At 40.9% G+C, this 20,712-nt stretch overlaps 1 protein-coding gene across 2 annotated transcripts in view; it reads left to right on the top strand.

The window, feature by feature from the left end:
* Positions 1–4,444: 4,444 nt before the first annotated feature.
* The window catches only part of SNX25 (sorting nexin 25), an 88,027-nt gene continuing 71,759 nt past the window's right edge, over positions 4,445–20,712 (top strand). Inside the window, exons 1-2 of one of the 2 annotated variants that reach the window (XM_055795896.1) lie at positions 4,445–5,211; positions 17,819–17,903. In XM_055795896.1, the coding sequence (XP_055651871.1) occupies positions 4,762–5,211; positions 17,819–17,903 (535 nt within the window). In that variant the 5' untranslated portion in view covers positions 4,445–4,761. Of the gene's footprint in view, positions 5,212–9,744; positions 10,294–17,818; positions 17,904–20,712 lie in introns of those variants that run through there. The other variant, XM_055795898.1, reaches the window with a different exon arrangement.

Here is a 20,712-nt window from a genome sequence, read left to right on the forward strand (position 1 = left end):
AACATACACCAACACAGAAGCACATACATATGTGACTATACATACATATAATCAATATATGTAGTAAATGTGCCAGAATGCTAAAAGTAAAGAAAGAAAATCTCTTAAGACAACGGAATGTCCCTACATTAACCAGAGTCTAGTCCCACTTGTGCTACACAGTGTTTAATGGAGGTTCTGCAAGTAATATAGACTAACTTTTCATACTTAGTATGTGTTTCATTGTTATTTTTCTGGAACCCTACTGAACTCACTGTTGAAATGTTGAATAATCACAATTGCAGCTGAAATCAATGGAAGCTGTATTTGGAAAACATCAAGTGCTACAAAATGCTGAGCCCTTGCTGACCTCACAATGTGAGGTCTTAGGTACCTTAGCTTATATAGTACCCACTTATCTAAGTGGGTGCATTTGTCCTTTTTACCTGCATGTTCAGGTTCCTATCTGCAAACAGGCAAAATACAATACCATTGTCTCAAAAGGTGTAGTGAAAAACAAATAGTTAATGTTAGTGTAACTTACATATTTTGTGGAAATGTGGGCCACAAAAATCAATAGTTATCTTCTGTGTGCAGTTCAGCTGATTTTCAGTAAAGGAGGAATGGGCCTAATGGAAAGACAGTGAGTGTATGATCCTGTAAAGGCTATATCATAATGTCTTTACAAATTCTTGTAAGGAAAAAAACATGTCTAAGTAGAAGTTTTGCAGTTGTTATATATAAACATTGATGTAAAGTTTTATCAGACAAATTGTGTCTGCTTTTATAGAGGCAGATTGTTTATAAGGTTTCCACTGAAATGTGTCTGCATTTTAAGTTTTCAATCAAGTCCAAAGCATCTATCGTTGCAGGGAATGTTTTAAAAGGCAACAAAGGTTGACAATTTTGAGCCCTTTCATTCTGCAAGCCTTTGAGAAATAATCACAATCATTTTCTTGATTGTCTTGAAAGGTGTCAAATAAGATTCAAGGTACTGAGAAATATGACAATCCCCTTTTCTCTTGCTTGATTAGCTAGGGTTAATGAAATCAACAGCATCAACCCAGTAAAATTGTTTTCTCTCTCTCCTATGATTGTTTCTAACAGTGTTAGTTATCACTCTTCCATACCAAGTTTAAGACTTCACAAGTACTTCTGGGTTTTGTGCCCGAGAGGCTTTTAAGAATTTCTGTAAACTCTTGATGTGACTGTAACTACAGTGCAGCACCACAGCAGTTATGAAAAAGCATGCAATTACTTCAGAGTTGTAACTATGCTAAAAATATAAACTATGTACTTTACACACCTTTATTTTTGCCTATAATAAATTTCTATTTTAATTTGCTAACCTTTATAACAATATGATCTGAGCCAGAAGGGCTCACAAAACGAAGTAAATGTGAAAAAGCCATTAGGAAAGCGTTCATTTTAAGCTTGTCTAAACATTTTCGAGGTGCAAATTTATTGAAGTTTAAAGTTTGCAGTACTGTGAAGGTGCAAGTTGCAAGACAGTCACTAAAAGATGCAGAAATATGTTCAGACCAGTGGGGCTTTGTCTGGGCTATGTTATAAACAGGTAAACTATACTCGTAGCTCAAAGGAAAAAAGTGAAGGTGCTGACTCTTCTCTCAAATAAGACACAATTTACATTTTAAAACAAGATTAAAATAGTCTTATCTTTGTAGGAAAGGTATTTGCTGTAATGGTTGAATAAGGTAGAAATTGAATTCTTTATCTCATAAACTGGTTCCATGGCTGAGTAAGTAAGTTACAGAAAGAGAATAAAATAACCCCATGGACAGAAAATTGACCTCTGAAGCCCTTTTGTCTTGTACAGGAGGGTACTCTTTGAAGTACAAAAAGGGAAGTTCAGATAACACTGAAGGAAACTTGAAAATTGCCATTGACTTCAGCGGAGCTAGGATATCCTCTAATATATTAGGAATTGTCCCTCAGGTTGAAAAGTCATAGAATATTACTAAAAACTGAAAGAAAAACAATAGACTTTCACTCTAACTCTATGGATACACACTTCAGTTGATTTAGACATATCTAATTCATGTATGCTTGGTAAATCATAGCCAAAATTGGTGAGATTACTCATTCAGACAAGAACAGGTTTTGTGCATTAAGTGCTGCAGGACTAAACCATTATTGCAGGTAGGTTTATTTTTTCCTCTTCCTCTTCACTTCTGAGAATTAATACTTTAATAAGAAAATAATTTCTGTTGACACAGGACTAACAACATTACGTGGTCTGCTTCAGGTTAATTTAAAAATTCAATTCCCTTAAGTAGTTTTGACAGAGGCCCAGGCAGTTTCCTGAACGCATTTGCAGTAGGAGGCATCTACACACTCTGTCTGGTTTCTTGTGTGGATCTTTATTAAGATCCCAGAATAGATCTTGAACTCGGTCCAAAGTCCTGTATTTTCTGAAATCTTTGAGGAATAAAGTGTGTGCTGGGAGTTGGATCTTTGCTTTTTCTCTTCTACCTGATGAGAATAAAATAGCTTTATAGGAAACCTTCTGGCATGTTGGGTCTTATCCAAAAGCTTTCAGACTCTGCAAGAATCTGTTGGTCTTAATGATCAGACATACTGAAAGCACCATGGTCCCCAAGCCCTTTGGTGAAGCATTAGGATGTTTTGGCACATGGTAGTTCACATGGAAAGGGACTGTCATTGCAATAGTGTTTTCCATTATTATGATGTAATGATTTTCACCTTTAATCACATTAGAGACATTACTTAAATCAGTTTGGGACACTGAATGGTTTGAGCTAGCATTGAAAAGGTCTTTCTGCAATCTAATATCCACTAAATAGAATAAACTGTGTCATAAAATTATATTTAACTTACTGTAAGGACTTTGGATCAGATTAAGGAGCAGCGTCTCTTTTGGTCAGTGACTAACACCGCAGCTAAAATCACTTCAAAACTACTTCAGGATTTTGAGAGGAAATCCATTGCTATGTAAACCTCTAGTAGATAAAGGCATGTGTATATGGAGACAGTTTCATACACGAGTCAGATCATACCATCAGGCACTGTGGGTTAGGTTAGAACTAGTTTAGAAAATACTGTTGTGGAGTAAAACTTTTGCTGGAACGTGGAATCCCGATTAGCTCTGTGCCTGTAGCGTGCACGTTTCTATCACAGTTTTTCACCAAGAGCTGACACCGAACCCCCTGTTACAGGGCAGTGTCAGGGCTGTCACTGAGCCTTTGGACACCTGTACTATTCATGCTCAATGCCTCGGCTCGCTTAGTATTACAGTGGCACAGGGAAGTTTGGTGTCTGGTTTTGAAATGGTGCTAGCTGCACTCATGAAGTTATGTGGAAATGTAAATATTCACAAGATCAGGGCCTTGATATTTGTACCTTTTTTTCATCAGGCTAATATAATTAATTTTCCAGAAGAAACTTTTTCACAGAATGTGAATAAATCAAAAGGGCTGTAACCTCAGCAACAATAGCTGTCGTTTCAAGATAAGACTGAGGGCTATTTTTCACATTAAGACCGCCAGAGCCGTGGCAATCTGAAAAGGGCTTCCCAGAAGTGTAAACATTTCTGCAGTGCTTAACTTTCTTAATGGGGTATCTGCTCTTAAAATGAAGCCCATGAGTAAATGCTTGTAAATCCACTTTTGCGCAGTCTGGCTGCCTTACGGAAAGCATTGCCCTTTAGGCCTACTTTGAAGGGATCAAGGCCTCTCACTTTGGCTGTGGTTGGAAACTGCTACACACCTGCCAGTTCAGAGGAGCTGTAATCGCACCAAGCCTATGGCGAGGCGAACGTGCATCCCCAGCACAGCTGAAATACGGCAAGGCTTCTGCCACCCGAGGAATTTGTTCTCAGACTCTGCCACAAGCAGTTATAAAACATCAGACCGGCGGAGGGAGGGTAGCAATGGGAGAACTGGCAGGCTTCGTGTGGGGCGGTGGCACTGGCTTTTGCACAATCGCTGTTGTATCATTTCAATCACTGTTCCATCAAGTTTTTATTTCTGAAACACAGTTATTTAAGTTCTCCTCTGGCTGACCAAGGGGGTGTAGGCAGAGGGGTGTGTACAACGCTTACTCAGGAGGGGGCCTGGTCTTCAGTGATGCCCCAGGTCAAGGCACTGTCCTGAGCTCAGGGCCTCGGTGCTACAGCCAAACCATCCTGGGTCCCGCTGGGCCGAGCCGCGGCCTCCAGCCTGCAGCCCCCCAGCTCTGCCAGGCTGCCCGTGTCAGAGGGGCGCCCGGTGCTTTCCGCGGGGCCCAGCTCCACACCGCTGCCGGCGGGAACCCCCGTGGGGAAGCACCTTCGCCTCCTCGTTTCGCCCGGGCGCGGACAGCGCAGCGCCGCGGGCCATACCCCGGCGCAGGGAAGCCAGGCCACGCCGTGGGGCGGAGCGGGGCGGGGCGGCCCAGCGGGCCCACAGGTCCCCGGCCCTCCCGCCTGCCAGGCGCCGCCCGCGCCTCCTCCCCTTCCCGCTGCCGGACACCGAGTGGCGCGGCGGGGCCTCCTCGACGCTCAGCGCCCGCCGCCCACCGGCGGACAGGGCTGCCGCCTGAGCGGCCGCCAGGAGGCGGCTGGGCCGCCGCGCGCCCGCCTGCCGCCGGGCATGAGCTCCGGCTCCCCCGGCGGCCGCAGCGGTGCTAGTGGCGGCGGGAGGCGGAGGAGGCGGCGGAGGAGGAGGCGGAGGAGGAGGAGAGGGGGGAGCCCAGGAGCGGCGACCTTCGCAGGGGGCTGCCGCGGCGGGAGATGCTCTTGCTCCCAGCGGCGCCAGGAGCAGCATGTTCCCCGGTGCTGACAGCGCTAGCAGTACGGCCGGGCAGCCCGAGGCAGCGGGGGCCGCCGCCCCTGGCCCGCTGGGCTCGCACGGCCCCGGCGGCGAGGCCGGCCGCCGCAGCGCCCCGGCGGCCGCCGCTGTGGCCGGCGACGGCGAAGAGGAGGCGGCAGAAGACGAGGAGGACGAGGACCCCGGCTCATCCCGCTTCGTGCTGGCGGCGGGGCTGGGGCTGCTGGCCGTGTCCGTCGTCCACCTGGGGCAGGAGCGGGCCGAGGCGGGGGGCGGCGGGCCGCCGTGCCTGGCCCTGCTGCTGCTCCGCATCGCCCTCTACGCGGGCTGCGCTGCCGCCGCCGCCGCGCTGGGCACCCTGATCGCCCTGATGTGTGGCGGCCGCCGCCGCCGCCTGCCGCCTCCGGACTTCGCCGCCGCAGCTCCGGTCCTGCGTGTGGCGGGGGTAAGTGGCCGGGAGCAGGAGGGGAATGCAGCCGGGCGGGCGGCTTCCGCGACGCGGCCTCCCCTTCCCGGCAGCGGGAGAGCGGGGAGGAGGGGGACGGAGGTGGCGCGGCCCTCGCTCCCGCCGGGCCGCCCAAACCCGGTGTCCCGTTGTCCCCCCGGTGCCGAAGGAGTCTGTCCGCTCCCTGCCGCTCGACGGGGCTTTAAATGGGAAAAGTTGTGCTGGAGGGTGGCAGGCGTACAGGAAAAATCAAGACTGCTCTGAGAGAGACCTTCGGATTGCGGAGGGCTCCTGCGACAGTTTGTTGGCTGTCCCTCGCATCCTTTTCTGCTCCTTCAGTTGAGATGTCATTAGTAAAAGAGAGGTGTGCTCAGAGAGCCAGCATAGTGCTGCATGAATGCATGCTCTGAAGTTGGACAGCTTCAGATGGTGTTTTCATAATGCCTTAAGGGAGTGCCAGTGTGTTCTGAAACTGCTGCACACTTCTGTGTAAAACACAAATTTGTTTCCTGTACATTCTCTAAAATGTACTAATTAGTGCTTGTGAGCTCTTTGTAGCTCACTGCTTAGTATTTTTTGATTTCTTCTGAATGGGCCTGGTAGTATAAGGTATTTGGAGACTGACTACAGGTGCTGGTCAAAATAACTTTCCTCCCATCCATGCACCTGCCCCCCACTGAGTCATCTGGTGCTCCGGAGCTGAGCCTAGACAGGCCTGAAAAACTGCTGCTGGAAATGAGGATCTGCCTTGTGCTGCCAGCTTGCAGGGATGTGGCATTTGACATCGCAGCTGGTGACGGCAGTCGAGTGCCCTTGGCCTCTCACTGATGAGTTGAAGACCTTGGTGGGGTGTGTTAGTGTGTGAAGTGCTGCAGTAGTAGACAGCACCACCTCAGTGCTATTTCACTTCAGTAGTGTCAGGCAGGATACCTGAGAGCAGTCTACAAAGGCAAAGGAGCATAATTGTGCCACCTTGGCATACAGCCTAGCTGTTCTGGTGACCCAGTTCATTAAGTTTAGTACATGTACTCTTCCTGTTAGCAGCAAGCAAATAATGCTGTCATTTCAGTGTTTCTGGGATGCAGTCGATGCAGCTGAATTTGCAGAAAGCAGAGGGTGCTGGCAGGGCAGAGAACCTGTTAGAAATCACTTGCTGGCATAGTTGGTTGTCTTTCCTTCTTGCCAATCAAATCAGCTAACAACCTGCAGTAGTAGTTCATTGTTCTTTGACCAAGGGAGGGAAAGAGCCAGTGTTTGCGAGCAATATGTTTTTCCAGGCCTGCATTTAAGGAAAACTGGCAGGACATTATTGTCAGTAGAAGGGATCATTTGGCTGGAGGTTGGTGACTTCAATGAATAATACAACTTGTAAAGGTGCATTCAGGCTCTGTTTGTGGTGGTTGGGTGTGTATGGTACTCATTTTGTCTTCTCAGTAGACTTTAAATCCTCTTTGCTTTGAAGACTCGACATACTCAGTTTTTTTGAAGGGAGCAAAGAATAGTGTGTATGAGTTTTAGAAATGGGGAAGTGCGAAGACATAGCACACAAAAGTCAGCAACCAATAAGCAGAAGGTACCTATTCTGTGTGTAGTGTAGGAAGTGGGTACAGCTAGGGATTGTTCAGCTGTTTTTTTGTCATAGGAATGCTGGGAAACAAATGTGTGTTAAGCACCTGAGTAGTAAAAGACTATATGCTTTTGTATTTCACCATTCAACTACTTTGCACCAAATAGGAAAAAAAAAAAAAAAAGAAAAAAAAGAAGAAAAATGCATCGGTAATAAATTCCTGTTGCCTTCAGATTTGCAAGATTAAATATTGCAGTGATAATGCCATAGCTCCAGTGACATTGATGTGCTGATACACTTAGCTGAACACCTGGATGTGTGTTAATATACTTTTAGGAGAATATATGGTCTACCTAGTACAAAACAATCTTTATATAAACTTAACTGAAATCTCTCTCCCTGCTACTGCAATGAGGAGCAACTTTCATATTTGTGAAACAGCCAAACGATGGAAATCCTTTTAATTTGTGAAGCCAAGAATTGAAGGAAAAAAAAAATGTATTGCTTGCTTTCTCTCTCCCTTTGTGAAAAACATAATACATGTTTCACTTCTGTTCAGTGGTTTTAGAACTGTCCAGAAACAAACACAGTCCACTTCAGTATACTGTACCATATGCACTTTCTTTTTGTGGTATGTTACTGCCTGTTATTCAACATGTTCTATTGTGTCCATCCATTGGATTCATATGCATAAACAGTGCATACCTGCTCTTGCTTTTTGTAGTCTAGTATGTGGTATTTGTATTTATTGTAGTTCTGTGGTATGTGTTCATTGTTTCAGAAGGTAATTGAAATCTGGTATTTAAAAGCTGCTACTAAAGCAGCAGTACCTGCTGCTGCAACCCCTTTTCAGGATTCTTTCTTTACCCTTTCCCTGATTCAGTTAAAATTTTTCTTTACTTCTGCTTTTCACTGTTCTTAAAATTTAACCTGGCTGTATGAAAGAGACTGTCAAAAAAGGGTAAAATACCTCGCTCCTTTCTATTTAGAAGCTGTAATTCCAGGCAACTTACGGGAGTTTCTCATGCCTTTAATTTAGTTTTGTTGTTTTCTTTCTCATACAAAATGGCTTTGGGGCTGCAATGCTCATTGGCATACTTTTTCTGAACAGAATTTTGTATATGGTAAGTAGATTTCTTCACCTACATGTCGCTGAAGAACCAGTTAGGTAAATAATAGTGCCTATATAGTCCACGTATGGAAGTGTTGGCCATTCACTAAAATGTTTTTTGCAAAGTTTCATCCATACATTTATTTTTGAAAAATTTTGTACTGTTTTTGAGAAATTGGTAATCTTCTTATTGTGCATACTTTTATGTTTATACTGATTTATTATCGCTCAGTTGTTACTCTTCCATTTTTCATAGAGCCTTATGATCCCGTTGTCTCTTCTGGAAGCCAGTAGAAGGATGACTGTAAAGCTAGAATTTCTTCAGCCTTGTTGCATCTTTTCTTCAAGAATAGGGAAGAACCCTCTGTTGGCCTAATGATTTAAAATATTTTTTTTTGTTTTGTTAGGAGAAAGTCTAATGGCTGGCATCTTGCTCTGCATGTGTCGTATCTACATGAACTCAAGGCAGATAGGTTCATTTTTTGTTCTCTTGAGTGAGTTTCACGTTGGGGTTAACAAATGAAATACTAAGTGTTCGGTAATAAATATTTACTCTAGTGGCAGTCAAGCTCAGCTCTTGGAAGGTGAGTGGGAGTACTCTTTCAACTTCAGAGGGATTCGGATTGAGTTCTTTATGCTGTGCTGAAAAAAGAGCTTTATGTAAATTCTCAGCTCTGCAAGCACTTACTATGTGAGTTTAGTGCTGTTGATTTTCATGGACCTGTTCGTGCAAGCGAGTAACTTGGGTGAGGAAGTGCTGTGTTACAGGTTCAGAAGAGTAAGGTGTGTGCCTTTTTTACTTGAACTTGCTACTAGAGAAGCCATCTTTCCAAATGTGAAGCTGTGCTTTGTCCTAAATACTGTTTGTGTAACCCCTTTGGGACTTGAAAGGTGAAGACTTTCTGCTAAAGTAAGGTACCTCAGCAAGAGCATCTGAAATCTGCTGAGAACTGCAAAACAAGGTGCACAGTTTATATCCTCGTGATGAGATGTGCTTTCAGCATAATCTTCCTGTATGTGAGAGCTGTGATCACAAGGTATATCTGGGTAGTCTTCTGGCTTCCACATAAAGCTTTGTGTTCTTTCATATTTTCCTTGGAAAGAGAAGGGAAGAGAGGTGTACAGGCAACTCATAATATTATTTACTTATTAATTCAAGCACTTGCAGGCATTAATAATACTGGCAAATAGTTTCTATTGATATTAAAACAGTGGGAGTCAAACAACTTGAAATTATATATTGTTATTGGTCAGGTATTTTTAAGCACTTCTCAGGAGCTTTTTGAGGACAAGATTGTTTGTGGTGGTGAAGGACAGCAAAATGCAAGACAGTGAAAAGGCATGGTGACCCAATTGTACTTTCATGAAAATGCCTGTCTCAAAGGGGATTTTAACTTTTCAAGTATCAGTAGACTTGTTCATACCAAAGATAGCCCTGGTTAGAGCATGGATCACCTCTTTAAATTCAGGCTTGCTACCTACGCTGCTTTTAACTTGTGTGGTTGTAGGGGAGGTGGCTTTGACTCATATGAAGAACCATGTTAACCAAATTAGTGGGAAGGGGAAGGAAAATGCTTTTTCCCACACTTCTAGCATGAGTTGCTTCGCTGCCCAAAAAACTGGTAGGACAGAGTTTTCTTTTCAGCTTAATGTTTTGACTCTGGTTCAAAGCAAAAACTCTGAAAAATAGAGTTGGATTATCAAATTAATTTAAATAAGTCAAAACCCAAGGATTACTGTATTAGATTTAAGTGCTGCATTTTAAATTCAGATTAAATGAAGGCTACTGTGTATAGAGAATGATCTACCTAGTCTGTCTTGCAGGACTAATAGAAAAGTAAGTAATAAACAAGTTTTATTCTAGCAAAAATGGTACACTGGTTCTAACGTCCTGGGTTTAGTTTCTTATGATTAACTGTTGCCAGTGATTTGGAGTATCTCTTTAAAACTCAAATATTTGGTCACTTGTTCACTTCTGTTTAGTAGCTCTCCATTTTCAGAAATACTTTACCCTGACTTTCTGGCCCGAGGGAGACATACCCAACTGTTTATGTTCCTAAAAGCTTGTTCCATCCTTGAACATGGAGTTTCTGTGAATCTGGCATTAATGCAGGGGCATGGGTAAATCTTTTCTCATTGAATCAGGTGGTTGTTGAAATGTCTGGATCCTGGAAGATAGTACTAGTTTTTGCTTGAGCTGTAGGAGGATGAGTTGTGAGATTATTGGAACTGGTCCGAGTGATTCAAATAGGATGGCAGCTCAACCTAAGTTGAGTGTCTGTCGTGGTATCCAAGCTGAGTGCTCTGTTCTTTTTCAAGGAACGTAAGGGAAGCAGAGAGAAAAGACGCACAGTTTAATTTTCCTTCACTGTTGGACTTCTGCCATCAGATGAAGCTTGTGAAGGTAAGCTTGCAGGAGCCCCAGCAGCTGTAGGAAGTGGAAGGTTTTGCCATCCGTGGGCATCATTTCAAGCATGATGCAAAGCAGTTCCTGAGGTAACGAGCAGTTCAGAGCAACTGTGAGGCAGAGGAGAAACTTCCTAACTCCTTTCAGTATTGATCTTTACACCTTAGTAAGTCTTCAAAAGCATTTATGGGGTTTTTATCAACCTAAACCAAGTGTGCAGTACGGTCTGTCTCATTCTCTGGTCCATTAGGGATTATTGGGGGTTCTGATATTGCAGGATTTCTACTGTTACTTTTGCCAGTCATTAGTCTCTGCTTGCTGCTCTTCTGTCATGCTTGTTTTGGATCCTTTTGGGCTTGCAACCAAATACTCTGATCTGCTGCCATTCTTCTAATTTATCGGTTGTTTCTGGGTTGAAAGGAGAGGATATGTTTGTTTGGTTTGTTTTTAACAGAACTGAGAGTCTGATGCTTTTATTCTTAGTGCTATCTCTTATATGGGTAGGTTAGCAATCCGCTTTTGATGATGCAGATGAGCTTACTACTAGGGAAGTAATGAAAAGGTATTGTAGCATTGCCTACCAATTTCAGGGATATTTTAAAACTTTAAGAGAATGTTGCATGAATTGCAAATGTTCACTTACAGTTCAGTGGAGGCTGTTACATATATACATTTCTGCTACAGTTTATTTTTAGGGATCTGTGGAATAGCTGTTAATGCTAGGGATTTATAAGCTTTTTCAGAATTGAAGTTTTGTCAGGACTGCGCAAGTTGATTACCTGCAGGTATAACTTTGAAGTGATAACTTTATCCTCACAGGAGACTGATCTCAGGAAATGAACTGTTTTTCAGACTGTCTCTCACTTATTTTTCCCATAACTCCTTAGTGGTGGGTAGACTTAGTTTTCCCTGTATATTTTTATTCATCATGTATATTTAGAAATTTCTTGTCTTTGTCATGCAACCCTTTCTGTTTCCTTCCATTGTATCTTGTGTTGTTTTCAGCTCTGCATTGTATTGTGCTTGACATTTAATTTTCTTAACATTGTGTTAAATTAGGCTGCTTTTACCTTTGTAGGGACTGTTTCTCACTTGAAAAGGGGTTTATGACTGAGAACTAGTTCATTTCTCCTGATAACCAAGCCACGCGAAGTCAATAAGGTGGTGATCTCATTGGGAGCTTTCTGTCCAGGTCTCTGGCAAGGGAGTACTGAAGGTGGAACCAAAATCTCTGTAATAAGATCAAGAGTGAAAAGATTTTTGCATTCAAGATAGGCCTTGGGATTGAAAATACTATACACATGTATTAGAAACAATCTGGAAATAAAATCTGATCAAGTTTCTTCTTTGCCTGGTGTTGGTTCCTTGTGCTCTGCAAAGGAGAGCAACAAAATTTACCCAAGGAAGAGGCAGTTACATAGAATAGAATATCCTTTCCCAAGCTACCACCTTAACTAATTTTTAAAAAATAAATAGTAATATTGTGTAGTTATAAGGGGAGCAAGCTTGTGTTGTGTCCATGGTACAGATTGACTGATCATATAAACCTCCCATTTTTTCCCCTATTAAGTACGCACAGTGAAAGAGGACAAGGTAATGTTAATAAAATCAATGATGACAATTCTGCATGTTTTGTGATGCTCTCTTAAAAAGAGAGAGCACCCTACCTTTGTACAGTGAAAAGCTGTGTGGGAGGGAAGGTACAGCAACAGACAACGCAGGAGTTTGTGATTGTCAAGCTGAGACTGCGGCTGAGGCGTGAGTCTGTGTGCAGGTTTTTTGTGGCTTGCCAGCAATTCAGTCTTCATAGCACATGGCTTTTTTGGCCTTGAAGTATAGGCCATGGGTTCTTGTTGTCTTGTTTTTAACAGAGGAGGAGAGCGTGGAGATGTTTAGTATACTGACTGGGGCTGTATATGTACACTGAGAATTTATGTAAGCCTTTATTTTGGTGGTCATACTAAACATCACAGCAGAGAAAAATGCTGTATTTCTTGCTGTGCAGAAATTTGAATGCTAACTTACCCATTATTTCTTAGCTGTACTGATAGGAATGAAGGTATTACCTGAGGAAAGTGTCACTTTCATATTCTTACCTGTCTAGTATTATATGAAATCTCAAGTGAAGGAAGTTCTGCCCTGATGGTAAGGTTGTTATGCTACTAGTTTTATCAGTTTTGAATATGGTACATTTAAGATAGAAGTTCCCAATATAAGAAAAACGCAGTTTGTGTTCCAGAAGCTGTGTTAGTGGAAATAAGATATGCTGATATTATAAAATAGTTTTTGAGATAATGATACTTAACATAATAGGATTAATATGCTTTAAGTATGTTGATTTTTAAATTGGTAGTTATGGTATCCCTTAATATATGTAGATTAATACTTGATGTGACACGTTCATACTTGCTTTGCAATCTTAAATACCACTATAGGTATTAATTAAAAATATTAACTCTTGTGAACAGAAAATTTATTTTTGCATCATACATTGAAGAAATATTTACTACTATAAGAGATCATCTATCCAGATCAGTTAAAGGTGAATGTCTATCATCAAAGCCCAGTCTGATGTTAATATATGTTTTACAAAGAAAAGAAGTTAATAGGGCAGCAGTGGGTGGAGCAAGTAGCTTTGGGTAACTGGATAATTCCTGTATGCTGAATTAGATGCAGTCTTTGCCTTTTAGATCAGTGATTAAACTTAATGGCTCAAACGCCATGCCTATTTATATTGTAGGATCTGTCCTGAGCTCTGTTCTAGTTTTGTTGTAATTGAGTTAATGTAATAGAAATAATTGTGGTTTTTTTCTCTGCTTCTGGCTTTAATTCCATAGCAGAGTAAGTCTGTGTGTGGTGTGCCTGTAGCATGTGCCTGGCTTTCTGCTGTTAAGTTTCAAAAATTGCATTTGACGATCCAGTGTTGTGAATGGGTCTCGATATTGGAAGGCACTCCTGTGTTGTTCGTGCTTTGCCATTTATTTCGCATAGTTACTGAAACAACTTCTTAATTCTTTATTATTTAACATTCATAGTTTTCTTCATCATTCAGATTACTTAAATTGTTTAAATAAATAAATGACATTTAACTTAGTTTTTGCATCTGTAGGTTCTTGAACCTAAGACAAAATTTCAGGCTCAATGCCAGCCATGAGGTTTTTTTTCTGGGCCTTTCAGACTGTTGTTTTCTGCATCTTAAATAATTCTCAGAAGTTTCAAACAATGAGTATTGTTTGGAAGTCTCCATGAAATATGTACGTCCCTTTTTTTCAGCCTATAAACAAAGTCAAAATTGGGGAAAACTTGAACTGTTCCAGGAAACAGGCTTCCCTGTTAGCAACCTCATTCTTTGCACGTGCTTTTGAAATGTGCTTCACCCCTACCCCTTCAAGTAATTTTGTCAAGCCTTATTTAAGTTTGTCTGATTTCTGCCTGCCTTCAACAACAAACTGTTATGGAGTGGAGCCCATTTTTTATTACTTCTATTTTTAAAAAAAATTTTGGTAGTGGATGTGATAGTGCAAGTCAGGACTAATGGGAATATAGCAAGTTTTATTCAGTATAAAAAAGCATATAAGCCAGAGCTTTGACTGTTAAATCTATTTACGAATGTCTTTGGCTCAGTCAGGATTATGCCAACTGTTTCATGAAATGTAGCACCATTTTCCTTTAGATGAGTGATGTGAAAAAAAAATAATGAAAACATTCAAGTCTAGGCTTTCTGACTGATCCTGTTCTCTGTATATGCCCTCCATCAGACTTGAGGCAGAGGTGGGAAGAAAATCTTCCCGATTCCAGCAGATTCCAGAAGTGAAATCTGCTGAAATCATATCAGCTGTTAGAGCTGAGTTTGGGCTGTGAATCTTCATAAATCTTTCTCTTATCACAGGCGCTGGTACACCTGTGTTACCGGGTTGTTACTGTTGGTTTTAAGGTGTTTGTTGCTGTATGTCAGCTGACTCAGGGGTACTTGCTTACTTAGGTAATTCATCATTATTGTTGTCACAGAAATGGATTTTTTTTGAAAGCAAATCTAAGCTACCAGGACTTGATTCTGCTAAGTGCAGGTTGATAAGACTGAAAGGAAAAGGAATTTGATCAGCTGTTTAAGAGAAGGCAACTTAAGATCTGATCCATTATCAGTCACTAAATTCAATTAACAGTTCTCTGAAGGATCATCAAGAATCATAGAAGACTTTGAGTTGGAAGAAATGTCTGGAGGGCATCTAGTCCATCCTCCTGCTCAGAGTGAGTCCATCTAAGATTGCTCAGGGCTTTCTCCTGTCGATTTCTGAATATCTCCAAGGATAGAATTATAGAATCATTTAGGTAGGAAAAGACCTCTGAGGTCATCAAGTCCAACCATTAACCCAGGACTACCAAGTTCATCACTAAACCTAAGTACCGCATCTATGCGTTTTTTAAACACCTCCAGGGAGGATGATTCCACGACCTCCCTGGGCAGCCTGGTCCAATGTTCGACCACCCTTTCAGTGAAGAAATTTTTTCTAATATCCAACCTAAACCTCCCTTGGTACAACTCAAGAAGTGACAGGACAAGAAGAAACTGCCTCGCATGGGAGAACAGACTGACACACACCTGCCTACACCCTCCTTTCTGGTACAGCGCCCCCGTTCTGGTATTTGATCAGCCTCAAAATAGTTTTGACTTGTAATTGATGGGAATTTCCAGTATTGCAACCTTGCATATTGTCCTGTGCATCTGCAAGAAGAGTCTGGCTCCCTCTTTGTACCCTTTCATTCAGTAGTTGGAGACAGCAATAAGGTCTCCCTCAACTGTTTTTTCTTAAGCCTGAGCTAACCCGACCAATGTAATTCTACTGCATTTAAACATTTCTGTTTATGCAAATATTAGATTTTCCATCTACTCTTGAAAACTCGTTTTTAAACAAAGTTGAAACCTTGTTTTTAAGCAAGGTTTGTTTCTTGTTCTGCTTTTCCTCCAGACCATGTGGTGTATGCAATATCTGTGAGTGTGGAAAATTTCTCGGAAAATCTGATATCCCACGTATCTTCCTTTGCCCTGCAGTAATTACTTTTGTGCAGCAGCAGAATCATCATTGCTGCTGGTGGTATTCACTTACCTTTTAAATTATTTGTGATCATTTGTCTTACTACTTCCCGCTAAACACTGATGTTACTTTTTGGTTTTTTTTTTTTTAAATGAAAAGCCAATGCCTTTTAGAAGGCAAACATACCAATCATAGAGGGCACTGTCAATGAAATACATTTTTGCAAGCTGAAATGTGAGTTTGTCTTGGTATTTAAGAGGCAGCATTTCCCTGAGGCAGTAATTGTCTTGCTCTTAACATGAATTTTCAAGGTGGAAATATAAAAGGATCAGTTCCTGCTCTGTGCAGTTGTGTAGACTGGATGGTTGGGTGGTGATGTGGAGCAAGGTACTTGCAACCATGGATCTCCTCTGAAGTTTTGGGTTTTTTTTTGTTGTTTTTTTTTTGTTTTGTTCCCTCTGCTGCAAAGAAGTCTAACTGAGGCAGGTAAGGAGGCAAAAGTAAGAGTTCAGCATTTATAATTTTCTTATGTCAGCTTGTATTTAAACTACTTTTGAAAGGAGTAATTTAGCTAGTGCTTCGTGGGAGCACTTACTGATGCCTTAGGCAGAAAAAAACCCACTTCCTGCAAACTGTGTACAAATGAGAACTGCTGGTGCCTAAGTTAGGGGCTTGAGGTTACTGACCTCTATGCATGTATGACTCAGTTTAGCAGAAGGATTAGTCTTGTAGGATACCTAAGCTAAGGAAGATGAGTATGTTGAGCATAGAGCTTCAGTGAGGATTGTGGCCTTCTGTTGAGGAGTGTTTTCTTCAAAGACCTGTGTGACTTTGCTTACTAGAGCTTTCTGAATCCCTTCCCCCTTCCCAAATGTTTAATGTTTCTGTGAGTGTGTCTCTTCTCTTTTTAAATTGGGGTGGTTATGAATCATCTGATTTCCTGCTGCAAATAAAGCATAAAAATCCTAAAGTAATTGTGTGACACAGCTTTGTGGGGAGGAAGCACAACAGCGTTAGCAATCAGAGGTGGTGTGTTTGGGCCTTACAAATATTGTTGTATTTTGCAGCTGTTTAGGTGGTATGGTTTAAGCTTTTGCCAGTATTGTGTTCAGGTAAAAGGGGGCCGTGAAAATCTGAAGTGGTTCACTAATCAGATAATACTCTGTTCCTACCCTTACTTAACTATAGTTTTGGTAATAAGGAGGGGTTACAAATGGAAGTAAACATGCTGAACTCTTACTGTTCTTGCCGTTGATAGTGTTGTCAAGGGGGGGAAAAAATGGCTGAAAGACCACAGCCATGGTCTCAACTGTGCAGTTGAGTCTAGCACTGTGCAACTGGGAGAAGTCTAGCAAGTATTACCGTGTTCACCCAAAAGCTGAAACAAATTAACTGTGGATGGAAGGAGGGCATTCAAGGCCTGGAAAGAATCTATGGCAGTGCTGTGTGTTGGAAATGAGCAAGTCTGAAAAGCTTTATATTTGCTGTTAGTGTAGTGCTTAGACTCCTTCATTGGTGTCCCGTTAGGTGTGCTTCATACTAGACGCTATATGTGTGTATCTGCAGTAGAAGAAAAACATATTACACCAAAATACACTAATAGCCTACAAATTGGCTGAAATAATGGCATACTAACTTTAAAAACAGTATTTTAACTTAATTTCATACTGCTTGCTTATTCTCTATTTAGTGAATGTTGGATGGATTGGGACGTTTCTGAAGCGGTCTCGTTACTGAGGAGATTCTGAACTCCCATCAAGGGGAGTGAAGTAAGCTGAGTGGCAGTGGGGACACCTTCTATTTCTGATTCGAATTGTACTCCTTTCTATATAAGGACCATGTGAATCACGCCTTTTGTCTATGCCCTGAAAAATGTTTCTCCGTCTGCCCACCTATTTATACACTATAAAAGCTAATACTCCAATGTAGACAACTATTTATATAGTACGGCAGCTTAAAATTCAGTGGCCAGAAGTGTCTTTGAAGGAAGAAGCCCAAGAGAATGTGAACCAAATTTACTGTAGCAGATATAAGGGCTTCACTTTCATTTTAAAAATCGTTTATGAGGCTAAATGAAGTCCATTGTGACAGTAGGATGCAATGATGTTCTATTTTCTGTTGATCTATCTTGGAGATCTTAGAAAGCTGTGAAAATACTGAGTAGATGAGTTCCAGTTGTTTTATTAAATGCATGTCCTATTGTTAGTGCATTGAATTGCAAGTCAATACAGCTCTCCTCTACCAAAAATACAAGATACCTGGGAAGTTGTACAGTGTACAATATATAAAAATGGGTGTTAATATGTGCTTAATGGGCAGTGTAGAATAACCTCACAGACAATTAATACTTGTCCTTTTTAACCATATGGGGTGACAATGTATAAAGACCAAATGATACACTACTGTCACCTTGAATTCCAGTTTTATTCCTTCCATCATTTTTTGGTTTATTCCTTCCTCTTACGATGCATGTTCTCTTTAAATTTCAGAGTAATTGGTCCGGAAGCTCCCATGATTCAGTCCAATCTAGGAGAGTGGTCATTTCTCACAACATGGATAAAGCACTGAAAGAAGGTAAGTCTTAACTTAAAGGAGCGTTAAACTCTGAATATTTTTTTTGTCCTCTTAGCAAACCACAGGACTGCACAATAATCCACAATTTTAGAATATGACACTGATTTCTTCCTTGATATAAAAGTGCAAGGTCTTGGTCTTCCCAAGAGGTCCACTGTAGTAAGTAGTGTGCTGATGTTTTTGCAATTTAGCTGATACCTTGTCATTTTAGTGGCTGTTTTTTACAGAAGTATATGGGTCCTTAATGCTTCTGCGCAAAACAAAAGGATAGCATTTAAAAGATTCTTGATTTGCTTTTCCTGAACTGATAAATCCTGTAGACCCTTACAGTCTTCTATTTAGTGCAATTCTTGCCATGAAAACTGAATCTAAGATCAACATTTTGAATTTCTGGCTGATACGGTTTATGAATTCTGTGGATCATTAGTACATTCACTAGGATTTGCATTGTAAAATGTGAACTATGATCATATGGATTTAAAGTATCTTATCTACAATTCTTTATTTTAAAGAATAACTCCTACTGCATGCATTTTTTTTTCAACTGAATCCTGGTAATATAAAATATTGTAGAATTTAGGATAGTGTCAGTTTGAAGTACGAAATAATGAAAAAAAATTGCTTCAAAGAGTATGCTAGGTCGGAGTGTAAAGGTGATGGGGGAAACTAGCTTGTATATTAAAACAAGAAAACATTTAAAGAGTTGTGTATTGTAGCTTTTAGAATATATTTATAGTATTTGATGTGATTTCAGTTGTATATTTTTTTTTTCCCTTTTTTTCACATCTGGAGAGTGTATTTTAAAATTATCATTGCTTTAAACAGGTTGGTTGTCTTATGAAAACTTCTTGGGATGTGTTAAGTTTTTGAAGTTACTTTTATGAATAGCTATTAGCAGTATACGTAGCTAAAATAAAAAAATCCTACTGTATCATGTTTCTGTGAAGGTGAACTATGATACTGTAATTTCATTTTAGGCAGCATTTTCATCTGGAATTAGTGAGATTATAGGATTCTTAATGATGTGAAAAGGATAGTAGAGTCTAAACATTACATGTATGAAACAAGCACAGACAAGCTGTTTGCTTTATTCACTCACACGCATACTTTACATTTTGGATAATCTGCCGTGGAATCTGAAGCGAAGGCTTGACATAATTAGCACAGAATTGGAGATAGTGGGGTTATTTGGAGACAGATAACAGGTATTGTAGAATACTGGGGAAAACATAGTTGTGTTACACTTCCTTCCTGTCATTTGCACATACGAGTAACTTGTGTCTGTAAAAAATATGGGAACTGTCTTCATCTAAGGTATTTATCCCATAGATTGTTCAGATGGATGCATGAGTCTGTCCTTAGTAAGGCTGAAAGTAAGTTAACAGTATTTAGGTGATTCATTTTTATGGAGTTAAGGATGTTCTGTTGTGACAGCTTACTTGCCTTTCTGGTATTTCTTTTCAGAGTAGCTTTTACTCTCCATTCTCACTCTGAATTTTGGAGAGCAAATGTGTCGGATTTGGTTGTATTTCTTCCAGGCCTAAGTGACAAAGCCAACTGCTCTTCTGTTAGGCGGTTTGACAAGGATGAGACTGTACCTTTCACTCTACCACACAAAGACTTGAGCAGGTGTTTTGATTTTGGAAGGTGTCCGAGTCAACAAGTTTGAGATACTGAATGAATCACAAAAGAAATACTTCACTTGTTAGAGTAAAACGATCGGTCTGTCTGAAAATAGACAGGATACATTCCTTGCCCTGTGACAGTTCTGAAATTTGTAGTTGTCTTGATATTATGATTATTTTTTCTTTTAAAAGTGCATGGTTAGATAAAGCTTTATTACTAATGATAAAAAAAAGTGCTGTCTTTATTTCTGTTTCCAGTCTTACACTGATGAAGATGAAAGTATTTGTAAATCCCAGGAATTGTTGCCGACTTCTTGCTGTCTATATGTAACATGCTGTTCAAAAAATGTTTTAAAAGGCCTTACTCATTTAATTAGGAGACACTCATTTCTCCTGAGGTTTTAATCTTGGAGACCAGTTCAGACTCCTACTGCCACTTGAGATGTTGAGTAGGTGTTGTCAGATTATCATAGTCAATGGTGTTTTGCAGTGTTCTTTTAGTCTGATTTTACTTCTCTTTAACTCAGAGATGCAAGGATAACTTGTTCGGAGGAGCTAGCATAATCTAATTTCAGAAATGCTATTACAGGTTATGAAGAGATGGCCCTTTGGTTAATTCTGACTCCTTAAGTTTGCTTAGAGTTTACTGTTAGTTGCTAGCTATCTTGCACCCCTCAAAAATTGCCTGTTGGCACTCACTCAGTCATGCCATGCTTTTGGTGGTGCTACAGCCAGTCTGTAGGGATTTTTCTCTCTGGGTTTAAAAGTTGCTTTCCTGAGGTAGAGTGGTATGTCTCATTTGACAAGCTGTCACTTGCTTTACTGCATTTTTCCTGATGTTCTCATCATAATCTGTTAATGGAGTTGAAAGAATAGATAGCAGTCATCATCCTTAGTTTTAACTAAAGGAGTCATGCATGTTTCCATTTTAAAACCATCATTCTGATTTCAATAAAAACATGATGGTGGTTAGATAGGTTTCTTGTGATGGTCATTGGCTGATAATTGTTGCCTATGTCCTGGATACCTTCTTGTCTTGCCAAAGCCTGTGTAAGTGTTGTTGGGAATTGTCCTTCTACAGTCTTAGTCACTTAGTGCCACCAAGAAGGGACTCCTGCTTGCATTGGTTTACAGCTCAGTTCTAAATTTTTTTCCTATCTCCCACTGACGACAGAGTAGTATAA

This window comes from Falco peregrinus, chromosome 2, assembly GCF_023634155.1.
Source record: "Falco peregrinus isolate bFalPer1 chromosome 2, bFalPer1.pri, whole genome shotgun sequence".
Classification (NCBI taxonomy): domain Eukaryota; kingdom Metazoa; phylum Chordata; class Aves; order Falconiformes; family Falconidae; genus Falco; species Falco peregrinus.